Source organism: Chrysemys picta, chromosome 22 (genome assembly GCF_011386835.1).
Source record: "Chrysemys picta bellii isolate R12L10 chromosome 22, ASM1138683v2, whole genome shotgun sequence".
NCBI lineage: Eukaryota > Metazoa > Chordata > Testudines > Emydidae > Chrysemys > Chrysemys picta.
The window spans coordinates 7,039,213-7,056,688 of record NC_088812.1 but is presented as its reverse complement, the minus strand read 5'-3'; the positions used below and the strand labels follow the sequence as shown (position 1 = coordinate 7,056,688).

The 17,476-nt window shown below is 61.5% G+C and overlaps 1 protein-coding gene across 10 annotated transcripts in view; it reads left to right on the top strand.

Moving 5' to 3' along the window:
- Nucleotides 1-16,760, top strand: part of ADGRE5 (adhesion G protein-coupled receptor E5) — a 107,311-nt gene extending 90,551 nt beyond the window's left edge. For 4 of the 10 annotated variants that reach the window (XM_065576143.1, XM_065576141.1, XM_065576142.1 and 1 more), the window contains exons 5-21: nucleotides 647-796; nucleotides 1,503-1,658; nucleotides 3,610-3,744; nucleotides 8,059-8,190; nucleotides 9,010-9,059; nucleotides 9,477-9,578; nucleotides 9,971-10,151; nucleotides 10,735-10,851; nucleotides 11,076-11,308; nucleotides 11,585-11,749; nucleotides 12,669-12,860; nucleotides 13,345-13,565; nucleotides 13,962-14,028; nucleotides 14,343-14,434; nucleotides 14,845-15,013; nucleotides 15,576-15,665; nucleotides 16,090-16,760. In XM_065576143.1, coding sequence (XP_065432215.1) covers nucleotides 647-796; nucleotides 1,503-1,658; nucleotides 3,610-3,744; nucleotides 8,059-8,190; nucleotides 9,010-9,059; nucleotides 9,477-9,578; nucleotides 9,971-10,151; nucleotides 10,735-10,851; nucleotides 11,076-11,308; nucleotides 11,585-11,749; nucleotides 12,669-12,860; nucleotides 13,345-13,565; nucleotides 13,962-14,028; nucleotides 14,343-14,434; nucleotides 14,845-15,013; nucleotides 15,576-15,665; nucleotides 16,090-16,125 — 2,288 coding nt within the window. In that variant the 3' untranslated portion in view covers nucleotides 16,126-16,760. The remainder of the gene's footprint in view (nucleotides 1-646; nucleotides 797-1,502; nucleotides 1,659-3,609; nucleotides 3,745-8,058; nucleotides 8,191-9,009; nucleotides 9,060-9,476; nucleotides 9,579-9,970; nucleotides 10,152-10,734; nucleotides 10,852-11,075; nucleotides 11,309-11,584; nucleotides 11,750-12,668; nucleotides 12,861-13,344; nucleotides 13,566-13,961; nucleotides 14,029-14,342; nucleotides 14,435-14,844; nucleotides 15,014-15,575; nucleotides 15,666-16,089) is intronic. The other 6 variants (XM_065576145.1, XM_065576146.1, XM_065576148.1 and 3 more) reach the window with 6 other exon arrangements.
- Nucleotides 16,761-17,476: the final 716 nt, after the last annotated feature.

Genomic DNA, 17,476 nt, shown 5'->3' with positions numbered 1-17,476 from the left:
TACCTTACAAGAGACCTTTTGCATGAAGCATATTCCAGTTACATTATATTCACTCATTACCGTATTTTTATAAAACCATATAGAGTGCAACGTCACACAGGGGTCGGAAGGTCCTCTTCCCTCTGTTATGTTCGTGGCACACACAGACAGTTAGACACAAAGCATCACATCCTCTCGCTGGCAGGCTGCAGGTCAACACAGGGTTATTTCTTAGAATCCAGAACCCCAGCACACGAGGATCCCAAACAGAGAGAGACAAAGCAGGCTGCTCCTGAAGGCAGACAGGCACAACTAACCCCACTTGGCTCTAGGCTGCCTCTTCGGCAGACACACGGCTGAAAACCCCAGATCACATGCTTGTCACCTGAGCCCACAAGCAGGTCCAGGAAACCCCCTGGCAGATGTAAAGTGAGAGCTTGTGATGCTAACACAGTTTTCAAAACACCATATTCTCGAGTGACCGTTCCGCTGCCAGAGCAGCCTAGTGTGGCCTGAGTGTAGCTGAGACTCAGGCCTGTGATTGTTAAGCTCCCAGGGGCCTGGTCACCTGGGTCTCGTCACCCAGCTCAGTACAGGTGGGTGATACAGGTTGTATCACCCACCTGTACTGCCAAGACTGTACAGAACATCCTGTCTTGTGCTGCAGATATTGACGAGTGTCAGGGCCCGGCAGACTGCGGACCCCACGCAAACTGCACCAATGTGCCTGGGAATTACTCCTGCAGCTGCATCAACGGCTACGAGCCCAGCTCTGGGGAAGCCAACTTCACCAGTGCGAGTGAGAACACCTGCCAGGGTGAGCTCTCCCCTGGCCCCCACCTGCTGAGACCCCCCCTCCCAAACATAAATGCTTGTTCCAGGCCTGGCGCTGCACCGGGGTTGCTGCCGGCTTTGGCAGTGGCCTGAGGCTGTCATCGAGGCTGTGATGAGATGTGACGCTCGCCTGCTCCCGCAGAGCATGGGGCCGGGCTCACCCCTGTGCCTGGCGCTTGGATGGGGAATAAACCCTCAGGGTTAGAAACAGACCAATGGAGCAAACTCCGTGCTGGGGAGAGGGGAGGGGACCCTCAGTGGCCCCAGCACACAGCATCCGGGCTGCTAGTGTCCCCCTGAGCTGGGAAGGGGCCTTGTGTATGGGCCATGGAAATAGCACAGTGCGCTCTGCCCCCTATGGGCCCTGGGGGGCAGGGAATAGCTGCAGTGCTGGGCACCCCGGCCTCAGTCCCTACATCAGGGGCTAGGAGCAGGGTGGGGGCACGACCCCGACAGCAGCTCCACACCAGCTGGGGTGGCCCCTTTTGCCGGGTGGGGGATTCTCATGGGGCCGTTCCGCTGCCAGAGCAGCCTAGTGCCGCCTGAGTGTAGGTGAGAATCAGGCCTGTGATTGTTAAGCTGCCAGGGGCCCGGTCGCCTGGGTCCCGTCACCCAGCTTAGTGCGTGGGGGAGGGGGGAATGATACGGGGAACATCTCCCTGTACAGAGCGTCCCCTCTTGTGCTGCAGATATGGATGAGTGTCTGGAACTGGCTGGAGTAAACTGTGGACCCCACACAAACTGCACCAACATGGCTGGGAGTTACTACTGCACCTGCAGTGATGGCTACGAGGCCAGCTCTGGGAAAGCCAACTTCACGCACACGAGTGAGAGCACCTGCCAGGGTGAGCTGTCCCCTGACCCCCACCTGCTGAGACCCCCCCTCGCACACAGAAATGCTCGTTCCAGGTCTGGCGCTGCACCAGAGGCTGCTAGTGCCCCCTAGCCTGGGAAGGGGCCTCGTGGATGGTCCACATACAGCACAGTGCGCTCTGCCCCCTATGGCCCTGGGGAGCAGGGAATAGCCCCAGTGCAGGGCACCCCGGCCACGCCCCCAATCTGCCCCCTCCCTCAGGGCTGGGAGCAGAGCCTTTTCCAGCCCCACACTGACAGGGAGCCCCCTGGATGGGAGGGTGTTTCCCACGGGGGCCATTATGCCCCCTTAGGCAGCCAGGGCGGCCTGACCGGAGAAGGGGCCGGGGCGTTCCAGGCCCTTGTTTGCAACGTTCAGCCGGTAGTTAGAGCTTGTATCAAGTCCTAGCCGGCCGTTCCCATGGAAACCGCCCTTTACACCCCCGTTTCTGGGGCGTAGAGCACCGGGCCCATCGAACTGGGAGAACTCAGGAGCCCATTGGTTCAAACGCTTCCCCTGGCAGAGACCTCGCCCATAGCTACCCACTATAAACACCCCAATGGAGCCAGGACGGGATGGATAAGGACGCTGGAAGCTCCGTTCTCATCCCGCATGGACTCTTGGAAGCCTTCGGGGGCGGAACCCGATTGTACATCGTTTCCGGAATAAAGCAGGTTCTGGAAACGCGGAGCCGCCTTGGTGCTGTCAGGAGAACCCGCGAGTGTCGCAGGGTCGAGGGGCGGAGGAGGCAGCACTTGGCAGGATGCAGCCGGTCGGTTCTTACAGGGTCAGTCTGCCCCGGGAGCAGCTCAGCCTCTGAAGAGGCAAAACGGTGGCCTCGGCCGGGCTGAGACACAAGTAACGCTGGCACTTGCACAGCGCAGATGGGATCAGAGCTGGGGCCCATCTAGCCTGGTATCCCGGCTCCAACGGGCCAGAGCCAGATGCTGCAGAGGACGGTGGAAGAGCCCTGCAGTGGCAGCTGGGGGATCATCTGCCCTCACTTCCTGGTCTCTAATACTCAGCTGGGCTGAAGCCCCACAGCAGGAGGTTTTCTCTCTTCCCAAATGTTTGTGCCCTTTAACTATGATCACTCTGGCTGTTCTCATCATCCGTATGAATGTCCAGTCGCTCCTTCAATCTTGCTAAATTCTTGACCTCAGTGACTCCTGTGGTGGGGAGTTCCACAGGCTAATCGCACATTGCGTGAAACAGCCTTTCCTTGGCTCAGTTTTGAATTTCCCTCTTCTCACTTCCGTGACTGGCTCTTGCTCTCGTGTTATGAGGTGGGGAGAACAGAAGCTCCCCATCTCCCTTCTCTATCCCCGTCAGTCATTCATAGACTCTTAACAGGTCCCCTCTTACGTTCACTCTAAGGTGCCAGTCCCAGTCTTTTCAATCTCTCTCCGTAGAGGGTTTTTCCAGGCCCCTGATCATTCTCATTGCCTGTCTCTGAACCCCTCTGGTTCTGCACCGTCCTATGTGCAAGGGGGTGCCCAGGGCAGCTCATGGGTTGTAGAGGAGGTCACCCCATTGACTGATCTCCAGGCATTAGACTAGCCCTCATGTTATTCTCTATCCCCTTCCTCCAAAGCAGCTCCCCATTTGTCCCTTCCAGGGGCGGACGGCTCATTCAGGCATTGCCGTCTGCACTGGTATTGCGGCACTGGGCATCGCCAGAGCCACTTGATAGCTTTAGCAAGCAGACGGCGCGCGTCCTGGCAGGGCTGCTTTTCCCTTCCCAGCTGGAGCGGCTCATTCCGGACAATACCCAACTCGCTCCCGGTCGCTGACCCAGTAACTGAACTCCTGGCTCTAACCAGCCCCGTTCCCCAGAGCACGGTGCATGTCGGATGCCTGGATTATCCCCCAGCAGCGTCACCCCAGTGCCCAAGGTACAGCTCCTCGATCAGCCTGACCTAGCGCTTTCTCTCTCCTTGCAGACATTGACGAGTGCCAGCAAAACGCCACAATCTGTGAGCCCCACGGGAACTGCATCAACATGCCAGGGAGTTACATGTGTAAATGCAGTTGGGGATTTGGGAAGAGTCATAAGGATACGTCTAAGATCTGCACAGGTACAACGGGAGCTGGAAAGAGTCATGACAAAGGCATGATGTTTCTGGCTTGTCTGCAGTGTTGCTACCGTGTGGCGTTGCCTTAAAGCCCCACCTCCCGGAGTCACGGGATTCCACTTTTGGCTAAAATCAAAATTAGGGCTTGGCCCACGTGGCAGAGGAAAAACTGCCAAATGTTACACTGGGGTGACCGACAGTTCCCAAACCAGAGTCAAACAAAACAAAGCCAAAACAGATTTTTTTTAAAAAACTCATGATTTTTAAACTAATCTCGTGACTTTTTTTCAGCCTGTCTCATGGTTTGGGGCTTTTATTGATTGGTTGGTGTTGGCGATGCTGTTAATGCACGGCCACTGAGCTTACCCAGGATCTCTGAAACTAACCCGCATGCCTGGATGGTGAAACTAACCAGGTTTCCCTGCATTCTCACTCTTCGTCTATGCCACACCCGGGCAAAGTGTCTGTTCTGACTCCCAGCCTGTCTTACACATTGGAAACTGAGCCCGGGGACTGAACGTCGCCATGTCTCTTGACATGATGCTTAATTCCCCTGAGGCACCAGCGTAGGGCATTGGGGATGTCGTTAGAAGCTGCAACATCCCCCCAAACCTGCAGCTGCAATCAGAGCCCAAGATGCTCTTTCGTAGCAGAGCTTTGAGGTGGGGGCAGGTCAGGTCTTTGCAAAGCAAATTGGGCTGAGACGGAGCCGAGGACTCTGTGTTGGATCAACCTTTAATACAGCTTGGGCTCAACAAGCCCATTAGTTTCTGGAACCCCATTAACCGAACCCTCAGCAGCTGCTAAGGCAGGGGAAGGAGCTGGCATCACAAAGGAACCAGCTTGGATCATTAGTAGGAATCAAACCCAGGACCTGTCTGCTGAAAGCACACAGCTCCGCTGCTGGAACTAAGGGAGTAATTCCATTAGCTAGTCATTGTAGCAGGCTGTTCATATTCATAGATTCTAGGACTGGAAGGGACCTCGAGAGGTCATCAAGTCCAGTCCCCTTCTTCGAGTGATTGCTCCTGTGTATTCCACAGTAGGTGTGCATGCTCGCCACGTGCACCGGTGCTGGAAGTTTTTCCCTTAGCAGTACCCATAGTGGGGGAGCACCGCTGCGACCCCTAGAGTGGCGCCGCTATAGCGCACTATAAGGAGAGCTGCGCTCTTCCCCCACCCTCAGTTCCTTCTTGCCGCCAGTGAAGGTGGTCGGAACTTGTGCTCCAGCGTCGCTGCAGCCCTCTCTTCTCTAGCGGTACCGTTCGTCGGATCGTTTTCTCAACATTAGCTTGGACTCAGGGCATGCCCCGCGCTTCAGGCTTCAGGTCGTGCGACTCCTGTCACTGCTCTATGCCCAGGAGCGACCTGATCTGAATGCCAGGGGGAGTCAGCAGAACAGCTCTGCATGCTGATCCAAGCCTGCTCGTTCACCGGCCGACCCTTCGACTGTTTGGGTGGATAAATGTCTGTGATTTTATTGGCAAACTGTTGGCTCCGAAAACTTGACACTGATGTCGTACAATTGGTTGCCTGAGTCCCATGGTCCTTCTCTGCTTCCTGATTGGACGGCTGAAATGTTGGGTTAATAAGCAGGCGAATGCCGAATTTCAGCACTTCTTCTTGGCTGGGATTTCCGGGAGAATCAGTCACGGCCATTTCTGCAGCGGCTGAACCGCTTCCCCCAACCCGTGGGAATGACTGACGATGCGCCCGTCCCCCATGCGTCGCCACCAACTCAGTGCTGCTGTATGTGAAATGGTCACAAAGCGGGGGCCAGAGCCCCAGTGGTGTCAATTGGTGCAGCACCACTGACTTCAAGGGATTTTCGTCCCAGCTCTGCTTCTCCAGCTCTCATTGCCCCAGACAGGACTGCAGGCTCCTCAGGGGCTGGCTGGAATGAGTGCGTCTCTGCACGTACAGGCCGGGTCCCTAGGTAGAAAACCCCACTCCCTGCATGGGGTGAGTGACCCCGCTGCACCATGGAGCCCCGACATCCCCCGTGTATCCCCCTTTGCCGGCAGCTGGCACTACCCACGTTGGCAGCTTGGCGGGTGCATGGCCCTCCAGCGTTTGGCTAGATCACGGCACGTCTCTCTGTGCACGGGCAGGGCAGGGCCCGTCTGTCAGATCAGACTCTCCACAGTGGTGAAAGGCCCCAGGAGGCAGCGAGGGCAGTAAAGTCCCCTCCGTTTGGGGCCGGATTGGTGAACCGCTGGGTGGCGACTCCGGCTGGGGCTATGCTGGGGGTCAGGCTGGGTGGGTCTCTTCCGGTTTCGGCTTCCACAGGCTGGATCGGCAGCAAGTGTCGAGCTGGCGTCATCCGTCCGAGGGCTCGGTGGATTCGCCCCACGGGGCCCTGGGCCTGGGGGTCACAGCAGGGTCCGGGAATGGACGTTGTCGGGCCGCTGCTCACTGCGCAGTGTTAGGAATAGGGGGATCCCCTGGATTCAGCTGCCTTCAAACAACCCGTTTACCAGCCGTGCAGGGCCTGGCCACATGTGGGGGTCTGCAGGCTTCTGCCATCGACCCCCATGAGCACCACTGGAGAGCAAAGAAACTAGTTAAAAGGGACATCACCCAATTCCCCTGCACTCTCCTGGGCACAGCCCACCCACCTTCTCCTAGTGCTCCATGGGAGGTGCGGGGATGGGTGTATCCTGAACGGGGAAGGAACCCATCGGGCTGGGGTCTGTAACGCTGAGCATGGCGCCCTCTTCTGGCAACTAGCTCCAGTTCGGCGCCCCCTTGCTTCTCTTCTATTCATTAATGATCGGGAGGATGGCGTGGACTGCACCCTCAGCAAGTTTGCGGATGCCACTAAACTGGGAGGAGTGGTAGATACGCTGGAGGGTAGGGATCGGATACAGAAGGACCTAGATAAATTAGAGGATTGGGCCAAAAGAAATCTGATGAGGTTCAACAAGGACAAGTGCAGAGTCCTGCACTTAGGATGGAAGAATCCAATGCACTGTTACAGACTAGGGACCGAATGGCTGGCAGCAGTTCTGCAGAAAAGGACCTAGGGGTTACAGTGGACGAGAAGCTGGATATGAGTCAACAGTGTGCCCTTGTTGCCAAGAAGGCTAACGGCATTTTGGGCTGTATAAGTTGGGGCATTGCCAGCAGATCGAGGGACATGATCGTTCCCCTCTATTCAGCATTGGTGAGGCCTCATCCGGAGTACTGTGTCCAGTTTTGGGCCCCACATTACAAGAAGGATGTGGAAAAATTGGAATGAGTCCAGCAGAGGGCAACAAAAATGATTAGGAGGCTGGAGCACATGACTTAGGAGGAGAGGCTGAGGGAACTGGGATTGTTTAGTCTGCAGAAGAGAAGAATGAGGGGGGATTTGATAGCTGCTTTCAACTACCTGAAAGCGGGTTCCAAAGAGGATGGATCTAGACTGTTCTCAGTGGTAGCAGATGACAGAACAAGGAGTAATGGTCTCAAGTTGCAGTTGGGGAGGTTTAAGTTGGATATTAGGAAAAACTTTTTCACTGGGAGGGTGATGAAGCACTGGAATGGGTTACCTAGGGAGGTTATCTAGGGAATCTCCATCCTTAGAGGTTTTTAAGGCCCGGCTTGATAAAGCCCTGGGTGGGATGATTTAGTTGGGGATTGGTCCTGCTTTGAGCAGGGGGTTGGACTAGAACCTCCTGAGGTCCCTTCCAACCCTGATATTCTATGATTCTATGATTGCAGCTCCCGGCATCGCAGCTGCCCCAGGTCTCGGCCATCCAGCCAGGTCACGCTGTGATCCCCATTCTGGGGGAGCCCTTCAAATTCAGACCCCTCTCTGCTATGCCTGCTAGCGAAACCCTCCGGGGCTCCTAGCCCCTCTCAGGGCTCCCTAGCCCCCCTTGACTCAGGCCCCCACCACTGGGCCCAGCCCGCGGGCTGTATAGAAGCCCCATGTGTCCCCTCCCAGGCGAGCTTCCTTCTAGCTAGCGCCCTGCACGCAGCCTAAGTCACTTCCCCTTTGCAGCTTAACTGGCTGATCGCCACCCCCCTACCCCTCCGCCTTAACCTTGCTCTGTCAGGGCTGGTGCAGGGAGGAGATCGCAGGGCCCTGGTCTGGAAAAGGTTGGGCCCCCCGATCTGGTGGGTGGGGGAGGGGTTGCTCCGCAGGGATTGGGGCACTACACGTAGCAGGGAAGAAAGGAGAATAGAATAAGGGTGTAAGCAGACAGACTGACAGACAGACCATGCCCCCTGCAATCGATGGGGGGTACCTCCATGGTCATTTGCCCCCCGTGCGCCCCCAGCCGTGCTGTGTGTGACACCCCCCGCCCTCCCCCCGCTTTCCCCTCTCAGACATCGATGAGTGCAAGAAGACCCCAGATATCTGCAGCCCCAACGCCACGTGTGTCAACACCCCCGGAAGCTACTGGTGTGAGTGCCGGGCCGGCTACGTCCCCTCCAACAGAAACACGACCCTGTGCCAAGGTGGGTCCTGCTTCTGGGGGCATGGAGGAGGCACCTGGGGGGCTGGGCAGGGCCTGGGGTTACACAGGCAGAGGTCTTGCCCGAGGGGGCAGCGAGCTGGGAACTGGTCTGGGACGGTGCGCCAGCCCCCCTGCCCCCCATGGACGGGGTCCCTCTGGGTCTCAGCCCTGGCCCGGAGCGGCTCAGCCTCCAGGCCCTCACCTCCCCCCAGCCCAGCCTGTGCATCCACTGGGGTGTTTCTGGTTGTCTCAGAGCCACAGCCACCAGCGTGCCCAGGTCTGGCTCTGGGAGCGGAGCAGGGGTCACTCCAGGGATGCCAGGGGCCGGGCATCTCTCCCCCCTGCAGCAGTGCCTGCATTCCTGCTGCACGGCTGGAGTCTCTGCCCTGGGAAGATGGCAGCAGGGGGCGCAGTCTGTGCCTAGAGGCCACTGTGGGGCCAGTCCGGGGCTCCCTGATGGATTCACTCCCCCACCAACACACACCAGAACCACCCACAGCTGGGGGAGAGGGTTGAGGGGAGATACAGCTGGGATGATTCCACAGCCCCCGCCCCACCCCACTGCGGCTCAGTTCCCCTAGGACGGGGAGGGATCCTTTCACAGAGACCAGCTTGTGGGCAGAGGATGTGGACAAGGGGCTGGGCACATGTGTGGGGCTGAGTGTGTGTGTGTGTGGGGGGGGGGGGGTGTCACTGCTCCCCCTGCTGGAGGGAGGGAGTCCTGCTCTGTGCCTGTCTCTGGTGCATGCACCTACCCAGCCAGACCCCATATTTCCCCCCCGCCGCCCATCTCTCATTCCTCCTCCCTTTCCATCCCCAGAGCTCACCTGCCCCCCGCTGCTGGATGATGACAACTCTGCCGGAACCAAGGTGAGTGGGGCACAGACCCCGGGGGGGGAGATAGACCCCGATTCCCCTTTAGTGCCACGTTGCTTTTCACTGATCTCGCCCCACAAGGATTCTGGGGCCAAACTCGCCCCTGGGCAAAGAGCCAGTGGCCAGTCCCTGGAGCCCCTGCAGTCCAGCCACGGCCTAGGCCTTTGCCCCGGGGTGATTCTCACCTTCCAGGATCGGCAGCATCAGGCTGCTGCAACTCGCTTCAGCTTGCAACCGCCGTCCCCCACCCTCCCTTGCAAACGCCGTGCACCCCCTAGGGGCCAGACGGGGCATTGCCCGCGCCCCTCTGGCGCCTGGCTTCTGAGCCGAGGGAGCCTCTCGAGACCGGGGGAGGTGGGCTGCGAATCTGTGATCTCTTTTCCTGAGCTAGGCCTGGGCCTTGTTTTGCAGAACCTCCTGGGCAGCTTCCAGGCACAGGTGGGACGTCTCTGCAAGAATGTGCTGGAGGAGCTGAAGCAGATGAACTCTCAGAACGCCAAAGAGAAGCTGCAGGTGCCAAGCCAAAATTCGGGGCCTTGCTGGGTTTGTTCCCGTTAGGGGGAGGAATCGCTGCTACTACTCGGATCTAGTCTCAGGGCGATCTATAGGGATGCAGCACCTGGAACAGGAGATAAATAAACAGCAGCACTGCCCAGAAATTCCCATGCCTGCCTCTCCAGGGGGCTCTGTGCCCAAGAAGCTGCTCTCCTAGGTTTCTAGGCTAGACGGGACCATTGTGATCATCTAGTCTGACCTCCCAGGCAGCGATGTCAATTGCAGGAGAACTTGTCTTTCCTTTGAGGGGGATTGTGGGAAGGCAGTGGAGGACTAGCAATCTGGGAATGGGGGGCGCGGCAGGGGCTCAGGCACTGTGACACCAACACCCCCCACGTTTGCTTGGCCAGGGCTTCTTGGACATTCTGGAGAAGCAGATAAATCTGGTCGGGCAGCAGAGCGAGAGCGAGAGCGTGGAGCGGAGACACCGGATCGCGACGGAGCTGATGGCCACAGTGGAGAAGCAGCTAAGAACGCTGGCCCTGACCCTGCGTGACAGCACGATCAGTATCGCATCCACCAATGGCACAGGTCAGCACTTGGCCACGTGGCCCCGGTTGGGCTTTCATCACCCGCAGCCTACGCTCCCGCCCCACTCCCCACAGTGCCCCCTGCTGGGAGACGGGAGCTGCCCCCCACAGCCAGTGCTCCTGCCCCACTCCCCACAGTGCCCCCTGCTGGGAGACGGGAGCTCCCCCCTACAGCCAGTGCTCCTGCCCCACTGCCCACAGTGCCCCCTGCTGGGAGACGGGAGCTCCCCCCTACAGCCAGTGCTCCTGCCCCACTGCCCACAGTGCCCCCTGCTGGGAGACAGGAGCTTCCCCCCACAGCCAGTGCTCCTGCCCCACTCCCCACAGCGCCCCCTGCTGGGAGACGGGAGCTCCCCCCTACAGCCAGTGCTCCTGCCCCACTGCCCACAGTGCCCCCTGCTGGGAGACGGGAGCTCCCCCCTACAGCCAGTGCTCCCGCCCCACTCCCCACAGCGCCCCCTGCTGGGAGAGACTGGGACTGGAGTAGCTGGGAGCTCCCCCCACAGCCAGGAAAGCACCTTGCCTAGCTACAGGTTTCCTCTCCATGTCTCTGTTGTGAGCCCTGGCTGGCATTGTGGTTGCAGAGCTGGGGCTGGCGGTCAGGCAGGCTGGGAACCAGAGCCAGGAGACCGTGACGCTGCAGCAGAGCAAGACGCAGATGGAATTAAACTGGGCCAGAGCCCCAGGGCAGGAAAATGAAGGTATGTGGTCATCGCCTGTGCTGGGGTGTGTATAGCGATGGGCACGGCCAGGGCATTGGGAGTAGCAGCAGAGCACCCCCTAGCGCCAGACTGGGGTGTGTAGGGGGACGGGGCATGGCCAGGGCATTGGGGGCAGCACCCCCAGCAGCACAGCACCCCTGGGACCAGTCTGCCCCAGGGCCCCTCCTGCCCCCCATTTCATCCGTCTCCTCTGTCTCTCGCAGGCTTCACGCTGGCCGGGCTGCTGACATACCAGGGGATGAGCCCCATCCTGGAAGGTGCTGGGCAGGTGGAGGCGCCCGAGTGGTACGAGATTGGCCAGACCAGGAAGCAGGCGCAGGAGCCCGGGCGGCCCAGCTACCGTGTGCTGTCTCCAGTGGTGTCGGCCTTCATCAGTGACCCGAACCCCCAGGCACTCGACCTCTCCGTCAGCATCCGCTTCAGCCACCCAGTGCCGGTGAGCCCCTGGGCTGGGCATGGGGGGAGGAGAGCCTGGGGCGCTGGGGGGAGAGCTGGGCCCATCTCTAGTAACACCCCCCACCCGGGTCAGCAGGTGAATCCGCCTCCCACCCAGGGACAAACTGATGCTCTGTGCACCCAGCCCAGCCCAGCCCCTCATACCCCCCCGACCTGCCCTCTCAGGGCCTGGGGAGTCCTGCCCCCCTGTGCGACCCCAGCCAGCCCCTCACCCCGCTCCTGCCCCCCCATGCACCAAGCGTCTCTCTGTCCCCAGGAGAACAAGCCCAACCTGCGCCTCCTCTGCGCCTACTGGGAGCCTGACAGCAGGCGCTGGGCCACCGGCGGCTGCACCCTGCAGAACTTGACCACCAACAGCACCCGCTGCCAGTGCAACCACCTGACCAGCTTCGCCGTGCTCATGGCCTTCTACGAGCTGGAGGTAGGCGTGGCCCTCGCTGGGGCCTGGGGCTGGTCTGGTTCTGTTCTTCCCCTCAATCCCCCCCAGCGGAGCAGGAGTCACTCCAGATTCTCCCCTGAGTAAACCCATTCCCCACCGGCGGGTGGGGCCCTGGATCTGATATGGGGCACAAGCAGCCCCCCCCCGCCCCCAGGGCACAGGGAGACTCCCCAGGTAGCCACAGCTGACGTGCCTGCCCACCTCACCGGGAAGCTGGGGGGCAGGGGGCTCACCCCATTGCATTGCAGGGAGCCCTCCCCGTCCCCATCGCACGGAGGCAGGGAGGGGTTAAATGCCTCACTCAAGGAGACTCAGGGAGGTTGACATCAGAGCTGGGAATTGAACCCAGGAGTCCTGACCCCCAGCCCCCTGCTCTGACCCCCAGACCCTGCTCCCCTCCCAGAGCTGGTAGAACCCAGGAGTCCTGAAATGCAGCACCTTAGCCACAAGCGCGTTCGTCTGGTCTAAAAGCAGCTCCCTCCTGGGCAGGGGCTTCCTCCCGCCAGGCGGGGGGCGCTCTGCTCTCTGCTCCAGGGAACAGCCCCGGCTCCTCCTACTTTCTGGCGCCCCCGTCCTGCAGGGATCGGTGCCAGGGATTCCCCCTTGGGTGGTGGTGACCCTAGAGCCCCATCGGCTTCCCATGGCCCTGGGACTGTGGGTCAGCCCCTCGGGGGGGCAGGAGGGGCAGGCTGGGCCGCATCGAATCCATCTGGGCGGCTGGACCCAGCCAATCACTGGTTCCCGCAGGCTGCCCGGTGTCGCCACTAGGGGGCTCTCCCAGCCCTGGCGCAGAGCGAGGCCGACAGGCTAGTCCGGCTGTACCCTAAAGCCCGGCCTGGCTGCTGCCTTGTGGGGGGGGGACCCTGACTAACCCCCTCACCCCACCCCACCCCCGGCACAGGACTGGACCCTGGACGTCATCACCAAGGTGGGGCTGGTGATCTCGCTGCTGTGCCTGCTGCTGTCCATCGTCACCTTCCTCTTCTGCCGCGCCCTCAAGGGCCCCCGCACCACCATCCACCTGCACCTCTGCCTGGCGCTCTTCATCGCCTACACCGTCTTCCTCACCGGCACCTCCAGCACCGGCAACAGGGTACCCGGCTCCCCCGCCAGCCTCGGGCCCTGTGCCCTGCGGCGCCCCCCCAGCCAGCCTCGGCCCCCCTTCTTGGAGCTCCCCACAGCCAGCCTCGGGCCCCGCTTCCCACAGCGCCCCCCCCTAGGAGCTTCCCCCCCACGCCAGCCTCGGGCTCAGCGCCCCTCAGCCAGCCTTGGGCCCAGCTCCCTGCAGTGCCCCCTACTGGGAGCTCCCCCTCCCAGCCAGCCTCAAGCCCCATTCCCCACAGTGCCCCCTGCTGGCACACGCTGGGGCAGGAGAAGCCAGGAGTCACCCCACAGCCAGCAATCTTGCCTTGCTCCCCACAGTGCCCCCAGTATCTGGGCCTGAAGTAGGAGGGAGCTCCCCCCACAGCCAGTGCTCCTGCCCTGCTCCCCACTGCGCCCCCTGCTGCCAGGGGCTGGGGCTGGGGCTGGAGGAGCCGGGAGCCCGGCCCTGACGTCCCACGTCCCGTTGGCTGCAGGTGGTGTGCGGCATGGTGGCCGGGCTCCTGCACTATTTCTTCTTGGCCGCCTTCTGCTGGATGTGCCTGGAGGGCGCCGAGCTCTACCTGCTGGTGGTTCAGGTCTTCACCCCCCACGGCCTCAGGCGCCGCTACATGTTCCTGCTGGGCTACGGCGTGCCGGCCCTCATCGTGGGCATCTCGGCCGCCACCTACAGCGAGGGCTACGGCACGGCGCGCCAGTGAGTCACCAGCCTGTGGGGGGGACAGGCCCAGTGCTCTCGGCCAGGGGCTCGAGGGGAACATGGCACCATGCCCAGGCAGCACACGGGGACAGGAGCGGCTCAGCTGGGTGTGCCGCTGCCATCCGGGCCCACCAGGGGAGGGGAGGGGTGGGCCCCCATGGGGCGGGTGAGGCCAGTGTGAGGGAGGGGGGCACCCTCCTGCCGCTTGGGCCAGGGCCCCAACCCGGGACACTTGAACAACACAAGGACGCTCCTGGGCACCAAAGGTGGGAGGGGGGGGGCTGTCTAGTCTCCATCCCCCACTCTGCCAGTGGGGGGGGCAAACCCCACCCTGCAGTGCCCCCTGCTGGCAGGTGAGTGAGTGACTGACTCGTGTCTGTCCCTCCCCCACAGCTGCTGGCTCTCGCTGGAGAAGCAATTCATCTGGAGCTTCCTGGCGCCCGTCTGCATCATCATCGCGGTAAATCCCCTCCCCGAGCCCAGCCCCATGCCAGCGCCTGGCCCCCTGGCCGGCCCCTGAGGGCCTGGCTGGCAGCTGTCCTCACTTCTTTCCCCTGCCACCCAGCCCCAGCGCCAGGGCAGCTGGGCCCCGCACTTGTCATCCCCTGTCCCCCCCAGCCCCCAGGGGCCGAGCTGGGTCACTATGGGGAGTGGGGTGCCCCCGGCCCAGGCAAGGGGCTGCCCCATGGGCTGCACAGCTGGCAGATCCCATAGCCCCCACCCCCAGGAGACACTTGCCCCCCTCCCAACCCGCCTCTCCCCTGCCCCCGGCAGGTCAACGCCGTGATCTTCGTGGTCACCGTCTGGAAGCTGTCGCTGAAATTTGCTGACATCAACCCCGACATGAGCCAGCTGAAGAAGCTCAGGTAGCGGGCGCAGCCCCCGGGGCAGCAGAGACCCTGGCACTGCCCTGCTGCCCCCCATCGGGGGAGGGGGAGCTGGGGGGGCATATGAGTAACGTGATGTCATCCCCCCCCACCCCCATGTGTGGCGGGAGGGAGCCACAGATGAGTGATTTTCCCCCACCCCCTACTGGCAGGGGGCAGAGTCTGGGGAGGTGGGGCTGTGTGGAGGAGATGTCAGTCACATGCAGGGGCGGGGCGGGGTTCAGGTTTGAGGGGTGGGGCCCTAGGAGAGAAGGGAAGGTGGGCTGTGACTGAGGGGTGGGACCCCTGGGAGACAGGAGCTGAGGCTGAGGGGTAGGACCCCAGGGGGGAGGGGAGGTGGTCCGTGGCTGAGGGGCGGGGCCATGTGACTGGTTGCCCCTCCCCCGCAGGGTGCTCACCATCACGGCCATCGCCCAGCTCTGCATCCTGGGCACCACCTGGATCTTCGGCCTGTTCCAGTTCAACCAGCGCACCCTGGTCGTCTCCTACATCTTCACCATCCTCAACAGCCTGCAGGGGCTCTTCATCTTCCTGCTGCACTGTCTGCTCAAGAAACAGGCCAGTCCCCCCACAGCCCCTGCCCCACAGCGCCCCCCTGGGCACCCCTCCAGCCCGTGCTCAACCCCCACCCCACAGCACCCCCCACAGCCAGCACTCAACCGCCCCCAGTGCCGCCCCACAGCCAGTGCTCAACACCCACCCCCCAGCGCTCCTCCCAGCCAGCGCTCAACCTCTGCCCCCCAGCACCCTTCCGGGCACCCCCACAGACAGCGCTCAACCACCCCCCCAGCACCACCACAGCCGGCACTCATCCCCTGCTCCACAGCACCCCCTGCCCCACAGCACCCCACCCCCAGGCTCCTTCCACAGCCAGCGCTCAACCCCTGCCCCACAGCCCCCCACGGGGGGCTCCCCCCCACCAGACAGTGCTCCTGCCCCACAGTGCCCCCCACTGGGAGGTCCCCCCAGTGCCCTCTACTTGGAGGGGCTGGGGCTGGCGTAGCTGAGAGCTCCCCCCTGCCCGGCCAGTTCTGGGCCCTTGTCTCCCTACAGCTGAGGCCCCACCCCCGCGAGCTCCCCTGCGCCGTGGGGTGACCAGCCCTCTCCTCTCTCCTGCCAGGTGAGGGACGAGTACCGCAGGTGGCTGAGCTGCGGCGGCCTCAAGAGACCGGCCAAGTACTCCGACTTCTCCACCTCGACCGCCACGCGGGTAAGGGGGGGCCGGGCCGGGCTCCACAACAGCGCAGGAGCCTTCTGCTCTGCAGCCCTTTCCTATCCCCCCCACTTCCCCCCGCCTATGTTTTGGAGGGGGGGGGGGCGGTTTAGAAGAGAAATGAGGCAGAGCTGGGCTGAAAAGGAATTAGAAGCCAGAGAGAGGGGCTGGGAGCCCTGGGGTCTGTCCCCAGCTCTGGGAGGGGAGGGGGGATCTAGGAGCCAGGACCCCTGGGGTCTGTCCCCAGCTCTGGGAGGGGAGGGGGGGATCTAGGAGCCAGGACCCCTGGGGTCTGTCCCCAGCTCTGGGAGGGGCTGAGAGCCAGGACCCCATTTGTCATTTTGACTCACCATGAGGCAGCCTGGGGGGAGGGGACAGTGGGGGGGTCGAGTCCTGCTGTAACCCCCCCCCCCTTTCCCAGCAGGGGCTCCAGCCGTCGGAGGAGTCAGGGTTGTAGCACTCTTGCACTCAGCCCATTTCCGGATACTGCAGCTTTGCACATGAGAAAACCCGGCCCCCTGCCCCCGGCCTGGCCCTGCCCGTGAGCAGAGACCCACCACGCACCCGGACTCGCCGCATGCAGATGCTTCAACGGTTGCCCAGTGGAACCTGCCAGGCAGCGGGGGGCACCGTTACGCTGCCCAGCTGCCCCCACCCGCTGGGCACTCACCAGCCCCAGGCCTGCGCGCGGCCAGCATCGCCAGCAATAGCAACGCCAACAGGGCAGCCGCTCGGCTCCGACGCGACGTCCTCTGGCCACAGGGGGCGCCTTTCCCTTTGGTACGACCGGGTCCCCGGCCCCGCCTGCGGTACAGAGCTGGGCTGGGCTGAGCGCGGGCAGTGGAGATGAATCCAGCCAGCAGTGACGAACCCCCCCGCAGCCCAGAGGACCCCGCCCCTCCCCCCAGGGACTGCAGCATCAGCCACCGCCCTTGGCTTCGATGAGGGTACGACACGGCCGGAGCTGAAGGAGGCAAGCGGCCCCAGCCTGCGGCGGCCCCCAGGGCTCGGCTGTCTGTCTCACTGGGGACACTTTTTTTTTTTTAAATGATCTTTTTAAAGTTATTAAAATATTAAGTTTTGTGACAAAAACAGCTGCTTCGAGGAGCCACGTGTGTGGTGGCTGGAGAGAACCCAGGAGTCCTGACTCCCAGCCCCCGCTGCTCTAACCCTCTAGATCAGGGGTCGGCAACCTTTCAGAAGTGGGGTGCCAAGTCTTCATTTATTCACTGTAATTTAAGTTTTCGAGTGCCAGTAATACATTTTAACGTTTTTAAAAGGTCTCTTTCTATAAGTCTATAATATATAACTAAACTATTGTTGTATGTAAAGTAAATAAGGTTTTTAAAATGTTTAAGAAGCTTCATTTAAAATTAAATTAAAATGCAGAGCCCCCTGGACCAGTGGCCAGGACCTGGGCAGTGCGAGTGCCACTGAAAATCAGCTCGTGTGCCACCTTCGGCCCGTGTGCCATAGGTTGCCTACCCCTGCTCTAGATGACACGTTCTAAGGGCAGCTGGGCCCACGGTGACCCTCGAAGTCCAACCAGCTGTAGAACAGGCCCCCGCCCTCCCTGGATTCACTCCTGCTCCATTGAGAGCAGAACGTCCCGGCTCCATTGGGAAAGGGCCAGTGCTGAGAATCCACCACACCCCCGGGGAAGCTGTCCCGAGGTTCATTTACCCTCCCTGCCGATTTCCAGTGTGACGGTCTCGCTTCCAGCCCTTTGGCTGCGAGACTGAAGAGCCCATGATCACAGTCCCTATAGACTGACCCAGTTACCCCTTCCCTGTCTCTGCAAATCCAAC